This window comes from Tachyglossus aculeatus, chromosome 26, assembly GCF_015852505.1.
Source record: "Tachyglossus aculeatus isolate mTacAcu1 chromosome 26, mTacAcu1.pri, whole genome shotgun sequence".
Lineage (NCBI taxonomy): Eukaryota > Metazoa > Chordata > Mammalia > Monotremata > Tachyglossidae > Tachyglossus > Tachyglossus aculeatus.
The window spans coordinates 18,574,789-18,587,714 of record NC_052091.1 but is presented as its reverse complement, the minus strand read 5'-3'; the positions used below and the strand labels follow the sequence as shown (position 1 = coordinate 18,587,714).

At 43.8% G+C, this 12,926-nt stretch overlaps 1 protein-coding gene across 2 annotated transcripts in view; it reads right to left on the bottom strand.

Moving 5' to 3' along the window:
* The window catches only part of GATM (glycine amidinotransferase), a 53,792-nt gene that overhangs the window by 17,148 nt on the left and 23,718 nt on the right, over nt 1–12,926 (bottom strand). For both annotated transcript variants that reach the window (XM_038767513.1, XM_038767514.1), the window contains exons 4-5: nt 5,575–5,765; nt 754–891 (exon numbers count right to left, since the gene is read on the bottom strand). In XM_038767513.1, the coding sequence (XP_038623441.1) occupies nt 754–891; nt 5,575–5,765 (329 nt within the window). The remainder of the gene's footprint in view (nt 1–753; nt 892–5,574; nt 5,766–12,926) is intronic.

Here is a 12,926-nt window from a genome sequence, read left to right as displayed (position 1 = left end):
GTCCCTCCTCAGACTAGACACTGTGTCCATTCATTCAGTCGTATTTATTGAGCCCTTACTGCGTGCAGAGCGCTGTACAAAGTGCTTGGGAGAGTACGCTATAACAACAGAGACATTCCCTGCCCGTATCTGTTTGCTGTTGTACTGTACTCTCCCAAGGGCTTAGTACAGTGCTCTGCACGCAGTAAGTGCTCAATAAATACGACTGAATGAGAACATTGCCCAACCTGAAAATCTTTCATCTACGAATAAGGCCTCATCTCCTCTTCTCTCACACCCTTCTGTGTTGGCTTTTCACTGTTGGATTTGCACACTGAATTCACCCCTCACTCAGCCCCACGGCACTTAGGTCCAAATCCATATATATATTTTTTTTACTTCTCCTAATGTCTGCCTCCCCCTCTACACTGTAAGCTCGTCGTGAGCAGGGAATGTGTCTACCACTGTTAGACTGTACTCTGACAAGCACTTAGTACGGTGTTCTTCACACAGTAAGTGCTCAATAAATACGACTGATTGATCCATCTGTCCCAAGGCTTGGCTGAGAGTAAGCGCTTAAATACCACTAATCATTCAATTGTATTTATTGAGCACTTACAATGTGTGCAGCACTGTACTAAGCACTTGGGGGAGTACACTATAATAATAAACAGACAATTTCCCTGCCCACAACGAGCTGTGTATTATTATCATCATCATCGCTGTGCTGGACATAAAGAGTAAAAACAAAAATTGGAGGCCGCGTTTCCCTACCTGGCTCCTCTGGGCAAATATATCTCTCCCGGCTCGAATGAAGTCAGCGGCATCGAAACACGGCTCGAATTCGGTCGTCACAAATTTTCCCTGAGCAGCCAACTTGTGTCTGTCGTCCACAGACCGGATAGGGTAGTCCTGGGGGTCACAAGGGTTGAAACACAGACAAAAAAACAAACAGCACCTGTTTATATGTATATATATTTGTACGTCTTTATTACAGAGAAGCAGCGTGGCTCAGTGGAAAGCGCTTTGCATATAGTAAGCGCTTAATAAATGCCATTATTATTATTATTATTATAAACACACACACACGTCACAAATGAAAAATAGATAGCTCTAAGGGTGATCACTGCCATCATTATTAGTTTTCCAGCACTCAGAACAGTGCTTTGCATATAGTAAATGCTTAATAAATGCCATTATTATTATTATTATTATGGCTGAGATTTAGAGTAAACAAAAGCAGTGTGGCCTAGTGGACGGAGCCTGGACTCGGGAGTCAGATGGACCGGGCTTCTAATCCTTGGGCAAGTCACTTCACTTCTCTGTGCCTCAGTGACCTCATCTGTAAAATGGGGACTAAGGCTGAGTCCCGTGTTGGACAGGGATTGCGTCCAACTTGATTAAATCATATCTACCCCAGCACTTAATACAGTGCCTGGCACATAGCAAGTGCTTAAATACCATAAAAGAAGCAGCGTGGCTCAGTGGAAAGAGCCCGGGCTTTGGAGTCAGAGGTCGTGGGTTCAAATCCCGGCTCCGCCACTTGTCAGCTGGGTGACTTTGGGCAAGTCACTTCACTTCTCTGGGCCTCAGTTACCTCATCTGTAAAATGGGGATTAAAACTGTGAGCCGCCCGTGGGACAACCTGATCACCTTGTAACCTCCCCAGTGCTTAGAACAGTGCTTTGCACATAGTAAGCGCTTAATAAATGCCATCATTATTATTATTATAAACACACACACACACACATACACACACACACATCACAAACAAAAAATAGATAGCTACAACGGTGTTCACTGCCATCATTATAAGTCTTAGAACAGTGCCCCAGCACTTAGAACAGTGCCTTGCACATAGTAAGTGCTTAACAAATACCATCATTGTTATTATTATTATTATTATTATTATTATTATTTTCCAGCACTTAGAACAGTGCTTTGCACATAGTAAATGCTTAATAAATGCCATTATTATTATTATTATTAGTAGTAGTAGTAGTATTATGGCTGAGATTTAGAGCAAACAAAAGCAGCGTGGCCTAGTGGACGGAGCCTCGACTCGGGAGTCAGACGGACCTGGCTTCTAATCCCTGGGCAAGTCACTGCACTTCTCTGTGCCTCAGTGACCTCATCTGTAAAATGGGGACTAAGGCTGAGTCCCGTGTTGGACAGGGATGGTGTCCAACTTGATTAAATCGTATCTACCCCAGCACTTAATACAGTGCCTGGCACATAGTAAGTGCTTAAATACCATAAAAGAAGCAGCGTGGCTCAGTGGAAAGAGCCCGGGCTTTGTAGTCAGAGGTCATGGGTTCAAATCCCGGCTCCGCCACTTGTCAGCTGGGTGACTTTGGGAGGCCTTCCCAGACTGAGCCCCTTCCTTCCTCTCCCCCTCGTCCCCCTCTCCATCCCCCTCATCTTACCTCCTTCCCTTCCCCACAACACCTGTATATATGTTTGTACATATTTATTACTCTATTTATTTATTTATTTATTTATTTATTTTACTTGTCCATATCTATTCTATTTATTTTATTTTGTTAGTATGTTTGGTTTTGTTCTCTGTCTCCCCCTTCTAGACCGTGAGCCCACTGTTGGGTAGGGACTGTCTCTATATATTGCCAATTTGTACTTCCCAAGCGCTCAATACAGTGCTCTGCACATAGTAAGCGCTCAATAAATACGATTGATGATGAAGTCACTTCACTTCTCTGGGCTTCAGTTACCTCATCTGTAACAGGGGGATGAAGACTGTGAGCCCCACGTGGGACAACCTGATGACCTTGTAACCTCCCCAGCGCTTAGAACAGTGCTTGGCACATAGTAAGCGCTTAATAAATGCCATTGTTATTATTATAAAAGAAAAAAAACCTGAAAATCTCCTTCGACTCTCTTTCCTTAGACTCCAAATGACCCCCCCGAAACCCCGCAGGGATTGACGAGCTGCGTTTCTGAATCGACCTCCTCCAGGAGGCCTTCCCAGACTGAGCCCCTTCCTTCCTCTCCCCCTCGTCCCCCTCTCCATCCCCCCATCTTACCTCCTTCCCTTCCCCACAGCACCTGTATATATATTTGTACATATTTATTACTCTATTTATTTATTTTACTTGTACCTATCTATTCTATTCTGTTTGGACGGTCACCGTCCTGAGAAGTTCAAGGGCAAGCAGAGACCCCAACGTAAGCAACCCCCGCTGAGCCCGCTCAGTGCCACAAATCTCTGTGCCCCGGAATCACAACCTGCTGCTCCGTTACACTTCAATCTGACACCGGGATTCAAAGCAAAAAAAAAAAAAACCCAATTACGGGCTAAAACGTTGACGTTCGCAAGCGAGGTAGAGTCAAAAGGGCACAGATCTAAGTGAGCTGGCACCGGCAGAGCCCCGTGGGTGGTAATCGTTAAGACGCGGGACCGAAAAACACGGCCAGGGGTTCAAATTCCGTAAAATCCAATCCAGTTACAAGGTTTTGGTTGGCTGCTTCGCTTTTCCAGAGCCAAAGAAGTTTCTGGAACCAAGCAGAGGGATGAAAACAAGAGGGAGTGTGGCCCAGTGGAGAGACTCCGGCCCTTGGACTCAGAAGGACCTGGGTTCTAATCCCGGCTTTGTCTGCTGGGTGACCTTGGGCAAGTCACTCCATTTCTCCGGGCCTCAGTTACCTCAGCCCCTATTAGACCGTGAGCCCACTGTTGGGTAGGGACTGTCTCTATATGTTGCCAATTTGTACTTCCCAAGCGCTTAGTCCAGTGCTCTGCACATAGTAAGCGCTCAATAAATACGATTGATGATGATGTAAAATGGGGATTGAGACTGTGAGCCCCACACGGGACAGGGACTGTATCCACCCCAGCTGTGAGTACAGTGCCCGGCACATAGTAAGTGCTCAACAGATGATGGTATTTGTTAAGCGCTTACTACGTGCGAAGCACTGTTCTAAGCGCTGGGGGGGATACAAGGTGATCAGGTTGTCCCACATGGGGCTCCCAGTCTTAATCCCCATTCTGCAGATGAGGTCACTGAGGCCCAGAGAAGTTAAGCGACTTGCCCACCGTCACACAGCTGACAAGTGGTGGAGCTGGGATTCGAACCCATGACCTCGGGCTCCCAAGCCCAGGCTCTTTCCACCGAGCCGTGCTGTGGCCACAAAGTATTATTCCATTCTCTTGTCCGTATCTGACAGTCCGCTCCCCAGAGAGTCTCTTGGACGGCAGTAAGTGGGTTGATAATAATAATAATAATAATAATAATAATAATAATAATAATAATAATAGTGGTATTTATTAAGCATTTACTAGGTTCCAGGCACCGTTCTAAGCACTAGGGTGGATACAAGCAAATCGGGTTGGGCACCGTCCCTGTCCCACAAGGGGCTCACAATCTTAATCCCCACAGCACCTGTATATATGTATATATGTTTGTACATATTTATTACTCTATTTATTTATTTATTTTACTTACCTATCTATTCTATTTATTTTATTTTGTTAGTATGTCTGGTTTTGTTCTCTGTCTCCCCCTTCGAGACTGTGAGCCCACTGTTGGGTAGGGACCGTCTCTATATGTTGCCAGCTTGTACTTCCCAAGCGCTCAGTCCAGTGCTCTGCCCACAGTAAGCGCTCAATAAATACAACTGATTGATCGATTGCTTAATCCCTGTTTTCCAGATGAGGTAACTGAAGCCCAGAGAAGTGAAGTGACTTGCCCGAGGTCACCCAGCAGCATGGCTCAGTGGAAAGAGCCCGGGCTTTGGAGTCAGAGGTCAAGGGTTCAAATCCCAGCTCTACCAATTGTCGGCTTGGGCAAGTCACTTAACTTCTCTGGGCCTCAGTTCCCTCATCTGTAAAATGGGGATGAAGACTGTGAGCCCCCTGAGGGACAACCTGATCACCCTGTAACCTCCCCAGCGCTTAGAACGGTGCTTTGCACATAGTAAGCGCTTAATAAATACCATTATTATTATGATTATATGGCGGAGGTGGAATTGGAACCCATGACCGCCCTTCGCTAACCAACCAGCCGCGCCGCTTCTGATCCCGGATGACCAGCGTGACGACGGCCTGGAGGTTTTCGGAGGAAGCCCAGCTCCTCTCGGCACGGCGGCCGAAGGACATCATCATCATCATCATCATCAATCGTATTTATTGAGCGCTTACTGTGTGCAGAGCACTGTACTAAGCGCTTGGGAAGTACAAATTGGCAACATATAGAGACAGTCCCTACCCAACAGTGGGCTCACAGTCTAAAAGGGGGAGACAGAGAACAAAACCAAACATACTAACAAAATAAAATAAATAGAATAGATATGTACAAGTAAAATAAATAGAGTAATAAATATGTACAAATATATATACAGGTGCTGTGGGGAAGGGAAGGAGGTAAGATGGGGGGATGGAGAGGGGGACGAGGGGGAGAGGAAGGAAGGGGCTCAGTCTGGGAAGGCCTCCTGGAGGAGGTGAGCTCTCAGCAGGGCCTTGAGGAAGAGAGCGAGCTTGGCGGATGGGCAGAGGGAGGGCATTCCGGGCCCGGGGGAGGACGTGGGCCGGGGGTCGATGGCGGGACAGTCACCCATCCCTCAACCCGGTGGCGGCACTACCTGATCGTAGAGTTCGTCAGCCATGGTGGGCTTCGGAGCGGTGGTCCATTTGGCCCCGCGGTGGAAGTAATCCTTGATGATGGATCTGTACGCCCGGTACTCAAAGAAGCGGGACCGCCAAGCCATGGGAGCCTCGATGATCTCATTCCCCACCACTATCAGGATATCTCGGGGCATCGCCGCGTACAGGCCTGGGAGATCAACCAAGCTAATTAGAAAATCGTCACGCTCTGGAATTACCCGGGAAGCACAAATTCCAGTTAAAGAGAAGCCTCGTGGTTACAGCCCGGGCCCGGCGGTCAGAAGAACCTGGGTTCTCCTCCCGCTTGTCCGCTGCTGCTGCTGCTGCTGTGTGATCTTGGGCAAGTCATTTCACCTCTCTGGGCCTCAGTTCCCTCATCTGTGAAATGGGCATGAAGGCTGGGAGCCCGAAGTGGGACCCCCATCTTCCCTCCTTCCCTTCCCCACAGCACCTGTATATATGTATATATGTTTGTACATATTTATTACTCAATTTATTTATTTTACATGTACATATCTATTCTATTTATTTTATTTTGTCAGTATATTTGGTTTTGTCCTCTGTCTCCCCCTTTTAGACTGTGAGCCCACTGTTGGGTAGGGACTGTCTCTATATGTTGCTAATTTGGACTTCCCAAGCGCTTAGTACAGTGCTCTGCACATAGTAAGCGCTCAATAAATACGATTGATGATGATGATGATGACACGGACTGTGCGCAACCTGATTAGAACAGTGCTTGGCACACAGTGAGCGCTTAATAAATATCATAGCTGAGCGCTTAATCATCAATCGTATTTATTGAGCGCTTACTATGTGCACAGCACTGTAAATATCGGTATCATAGCTGATTAGAACAGTGCTTGGCACACAGTGAGCGCTTCATAAATATCATAGCTGAGCGCTTAATCATCAGTCGTATTTATTGAGCGCTTACTATGTGCAGAGCACTGTAAATATCGGTATCATGGCTGATTAGAACAGTGCTTGGCACACAGTGAGCGCTTAATAAATATCATAGCTGAGCGCTTAATCATCAGTCGTATTTATTGAGCGCTTACTATGTGCAGAGCACTGTAAATATCGGTATCATAGCTGATTAGAACAGTGCTTGGCACACAGTGAGCGCTCAATAAATGTCATAGCTGAGCGCTTAATCATCAGTCGTGTTTATTGAGCGCTTACTATGTGCAGAGCACTGTAAATATCGGTATCATGGCTGATTAGAACAGTGCTTGGCACACAGTGAGCGCTTAATAAATATAGCTGAGCGCTTAATCATCAATTGTATTTATTGAGCGCTTACTATGTGCACAGCACTGTAAATATCGGTATCATAGCTGATTAGAACAGTGCTTGGCACACAGTGAGCGCTTAATAAATATCATAGCTGAGCGCTTAATCATCAGTCGTATTTATTGAGCGCTTACTATGTGCAGAGCACTGTAAATATCGGTATCATGGCTGATTAGAACAGTGCTTGGCACACAGTGAGCGCTTAATAAATATCATAGCTGAGCGCTTAATCATCAGTCATATTTATTGAGCACTTACTATGTGCAGAGCACTGTAAATATCGGTATCATAGCTGATTAGAACAGTGCTTGGCACACAGTGAGCGCTTAATAAATATCATAGCTGAGCGCTTAATCATCAGTCGTATTTATTGAGCACTTACTATGTGCAGAGCACTGTAAATATCGGTATCATGGCTGATTAGAACAGTGCTTGGCACACAGTGAGCGCTTAATAAATATCGTAGCTGAGCGCTTAATCATCAGTCGTATTTATTGAGCGCTTACTATGTGCAGAGCACTGTAAATATCGGTATCATAGCTGATTAGAACAGTGCTTGGCACACAGTGAGCGCTTAATAAATATCATAGCTGAGCGCTTAATCATCAGTCGTATTTATTGAGCGCTTACTATGTGCAGAGCACTGTAAATATCGGTATCATGGCTGATTAGAACAGTGCTTGGTACACAGTGAGCGCTTAATAAATATAGCTGAGCGCTTAATCATCAATCGTATTTATTGAGCGCTTACTATGTGCAGAGCACTGTAAATATTGGTATCATAGCTGATTAGAACAGTGCTTGGCACACAGTGAGCGCTTAATAAATATCACAGTTGAGCGCTTAATCATCAATCGTATTTATTGAGCGCTTACTATGTGCAGAGCACTGTAAATATCGGTATCAGAGCTGATTAGAACAGTGCTTGGCACACAGTGAGCGCTTAATAAATATCATAGCTGAGCGCTTATTCGTCAATCGTATTTATTGAGTGCTCACTATGTGCAGAGCACTGTAAATATCAGTATCATAGCTGATTAGAACAGTGCTTGGCACACAGTGAGTGCTTAATAAATATAGCTGAGCGCTTAATCATCAGTCGTATTTATTGAGCGCTTACTATGTGCAGAGCACTGTAAATATCGGTATCATAGCTGATTAGAACAGTGCTCGGCACACAGTGAGCGCTCAATAAATATCATAGCTGAGCGCTTAATCATCAATCGTATTTATTGAGCGCTTACTATGTGCAGAGCACTGTAAATATCGGTATCATAGCTGATTAGAACAGTGCTTGGCACACAGTGAGCACTTAATTTATTATTAATATCATCATCATTATTAGTGATTATAATATCTAATAGCATCATTATTATTCGTGGTCAGAAGAACCCCAATAGAGAAGCATTAGAGAAGCAGCGTGGCTCAGTGGAAAGATCCCAAGCTTTGGAGTCACAGGTCACGGGTTCAAACCCCGGCTCCGCCAATTGTCAGCTGCGCGACTTTGGGCAAGTCACTTCACTTCTCCGGGCCTCAGTTCCCCCATCTGGAAAATGGGGATGAAAACCGTGAGCCCCCCGTGGGACAGCCTGATGATAATGATGATGATAATGGTATTTGTTATCATCATTATTATCAGGCTGTCCCACGGGGGGCTCACAGTCTGATCGTCTTGTAACCTCCCCAGCACTTAGAACAGTGCTTTGCACATAGTAAGCGCTTAATAAATGCCATTATTATTATTATTACAATAAGAAGCACATGGCGAAAGTGCATGGTTGGGAGTCCTAGCTGTATCGTTAACTTTCATGAGTATTGCTGGCACGCACCGACTTTTCGCGGTCAACCAGAACAGTTAAGGTTGTTTATGTGCCAGCTCGACACTATTTAATGAAGACGTGAAATTTGCCCCCAAGTCAGCTGATTCAAAATGATCTTAAACTGCTTGCCGAAAGACTCCACCGAACAGGCAGAAAACCACTATTTAATGAAGACGTGAAATTTGCCCCCAAGTCAGCCGATCAAAAATGATCTTAAAGTGCTTGCCAAAATATGTGTTTCATAAAACTTTTCTTTGGAGAATTCGTCTCATGTTTTCAGTACATGTGTAGGATTGTAGACTCAGAAGGGGCATATATTTCAAATTTAAGCACTTTTTTTCCCCTTTAAAAATTAATTTGTATTCCCAATCACTTCAAGAAAGATCAGCTTTTCCATTTGACATTTGTCCAAACTACAGACTAGGTGACTATCTCCGATTCTTAACTGCATTTAAGTTGTACTGAAACCCATGTACATGGATAGTTGTTTTTTAGGCATTTATTTTAAAATTTTGCTTTTAAACTTGGTGCGTATTATAATTGCAACTGATTATGCCCACAGTTTTACCTTTTGACTTTTATCACTCCCCAAAACATACCATGTTTTATACGTGCCTGTCTATTAGACCCAGGCAACTATATCCCAGACTGAGCCTAGTTTTTCCTCTCCTCCTCCCCATCCCCCTCACCCTACCTCCTTCCCCTCCCCACAGCACTTGTATATATTTGTACAGATTTATTGCTCTATTTATTTTACTCGTACATATTTACTATTCTATTTTGTTAATGACATGCATATAGTTATTCTATTTGTTCTGACGATTTTGACACCTGTCTACATGCTTTGTTTTGTTGTCTGTCTCCCCCTTCTAGACTGTGAGCCCACTGTTGGGTAGGGACCGTCTCTATATGTTGCCAACTTGTCCTTCCCAAGCGCTTAGTACAGTGCTCTGCACACAGTAAGTGCTCAATAAATATTGAATGAATGAATGAAAAAGACTCCACTGAACAGGCAGAAAACCACTATTTAATGAAGACGTGAAATTTGCCCCCAAGTCAGCTGATCAAAAATGATCTTAAACTGCTTGCCGAAAGACTCCACTGAACAGGCAGAAAAACAGTATTTAATGAAGACGTGAAATTTGCCCCCAAGTCAGCTGATCAAAAATGATCTTAAAAGGCTTGCCGAAAGACTCCACTGAACAGGCAGAAAACCACTATTTAATGAAGACGTGAAATTTGCCCCCAAGTCAGCTGATCAAAAATGATCTTAAAATGCTTGCCGAAAGACTCCACTGAACAGACAGAAAACCACTATTTAATGAAGACGTGAAATTTGCCCCCAAGTCAGCTGATCAAAAACGATCTTAAAATGCTTGCCGAAAGACTCCACTGAGCAGGCAGAAAACCACTATTTAATGAAGACGTGAAATTTGCCCCAAAGTCAGCTGATCAGAAATGATCTTAAAATGCTTGCCGAAAGACTCCACTGAACAGACAGAAAACCACTATTTAATGAAGACGTGAAATTTGCCCCCAAGTCAGCTGATCAAAAACGATCTTAAAATGCTTGCCGAAAGACTCCACTGAGCAGGCAGAAAACCACTATTTAATGAAGACGTGAAATTTGCTCCCAAGTCAGCTGATCAGAAATGATCTTAAAATGCTTGCCGAAAGACTCCACTGAACAGGCAGAAAACCACTATTTAATGAAGACGTGAAATTTGCCCCCAAGTCAGCTGATCAAAAATGATCTTAAAAGGCTTGCCGAAAGACTCCACTGAACAGACAGAAAACCACTATTTAATGAAGACGTGAAATTTGCCCCCAAGTCAGCTGATCAAAAATGATCTTAAAAGGCTTGCCGAAAGACTCCACTGAACAGACAGAAAACCACTATTTAATGAAGACGTGAAATTTGCCCCCAAGTCAGCTGATCAGAAATGATCTTAAAATGCTTGCCGAAAGACTCCACTGAACAGGCAGAAAACCACTATTTAATGAAGACGACGTGAAATTTGCCTCCAAGTCAGCTGATCAAAAATGATCTTAAACTGCTTGCCGAAAGACTCCACTGAACAGGCAGAAAACCACTATTTAATGAAGACGTGAAATTTGCCCCCAAGTCAGCTGATCAAAAATGATCTTAAACTGCTTGCCGAAAGACTCCACTGAACAGGCAGAAAACCACTATTTAATGAAGACGTGAAATTTGCCCCCAAGTCAGCTGATCAAAAATGATCTTAAAATGCTTGCCGAAAGACTCCACTGAGCAGGCAGAAAACCACTATTTAATGAAGACGTGAAATTTGCCCCCAAGTCAGCTGATCAAAAATGATCTTAAAATGCTTGCCGAAAGACTCCACTGAACAGACAGAAAACCACTATTTAATGAAGACGTGAAATTTGCCCCCAATCAGCTGATCAAAAATGATCTTAAAATGCTTGCCGAAAGACTCCACTGAACAGGCAGAAAACCACTATTTAATGAAGACGTGAAATTTGCCCCCAAGTCAGCTGATCAGAAATGATCTTAAAATGCTTGCCGAAAGACTCCACTGAACAGGCAGAAAACCACTATTTAATGAAGACGTGAAATTTGCCTCCAAGTCAGCTGATCAAAAATGATCTTAAAATGCTTGCCGAAAGACTCCACTGAACAGGCAGAAAACCACTATTTAATGAAGACGTGAAATTTGCTCCCAAGTCAGCTGATCAGAAATGATCTTAAAATGCTTGCCGAAAGACTCCACTGAACAGGCAGAAAACCACTATTTAATGAAGACGTGAAATTTGCCCCCAAGTCAACTGATCAGAAATGATCTTAAAATGCTTGCCGAAAGACTCCACTGAACAGACAGAAAACCACTATTTAATGAAGACGTGAAATTTGCCCCCAAGTCAGCTGATCAGAAATGATCTTAAAATGCTTGCCGAAAGACTCCACTGAGCAGGCAGAAAACCACTATTTAATGAAGACGTGAAATTTGCCCCCAAGTCAGCTGATCAAAAATGATCTTAAACTGCTTGCCGAAAGACTCCACTGAACAGGCAGAAAACCACTATTTAATGAAGACGTGAAATTTGCCCCAAAGTCAGCTGATCAAAAATGATCTTAAACTGCTTGCCGAAAGACTCCACTGAACAGGCAGAAAACCACTATTTAATGAAGACGTGAAATTTGCCCCCAAGTCAGCTGATCAAAAATGATCTTAAACTGCTTGCCGAAAGACTCCACTGAACAGGCAGAAAACCACTATTTAATGAAGACGTGAAATTTGCCCCCAAGTCAGCTGATCAAAAATGATCTTAAAAGGCTTGCCGAAAGACTCCACTGAACAGACAGAAAACCACTATTTAATGAAGACGTGAAATTTGCCCCCGAGTCAGCTGATCAGAAATGATCTTAAAATGCTTGCCGAAAGACTCCACTGAACAGGCAGAAAACCACTATTTAATGAAGACGTGAAATTTGCCCCCAAGTCAGCTGATCAGAAATGATCTTAAAATGCTTGCCGAAAGACTCCACTGAGCAGGCAGAAAACCACTATTTAATGAAGACGTGAAATTTGCCCCCAAGTCAGCTGATCAGAAATGATCTTAAAATGCTTGCCGAAAGACTCCACTGAACAGGCAGAAAACCACTATTTAATGAAGACGTGAAATTTGCCCCCAAGTCAGCTGATCAGAAATGATCTTAAAATGCTTGCCGAAAGACTCCACTGAACAGGCAGAAAACCACTATTTAATGAAGACGTGAAATTTGCCCCCAAGTCAGCTGATCAAAAATGATCTTAAACTGCTTGCCGAAAGACTCCACTGAACAGGCAGAAAACCACTATTTAATGAAGACGTGAAATTTGCTCCCAAGTCAGCTGATCAGAAATGATCTTAAAATGCTTGCCGAAAGACTCCACTGAGCAGGCAGAAAACCACTATTTAATGAAGACGTGAAATTTGCCCCCAAGTCAGCTGATCAAAAATGATCTTAAAATGCTTAACGAAAGACTCCACTGAACGGGCAGAAAACCATCTGATGTCCCTGGATCTCAATCACTTGCCGAAAGGCACACCGGTAAAACCGATTTTTAATACGAAGATTAAGACCGTGAGCGCCATGCGGAATGGCGACTGTGCACCAACTGATTACCTTATATCTACCCCAGCGCTTAGTACAGTGCCTGGCACATACTAAGTGCTTAATGAATACCATAAAT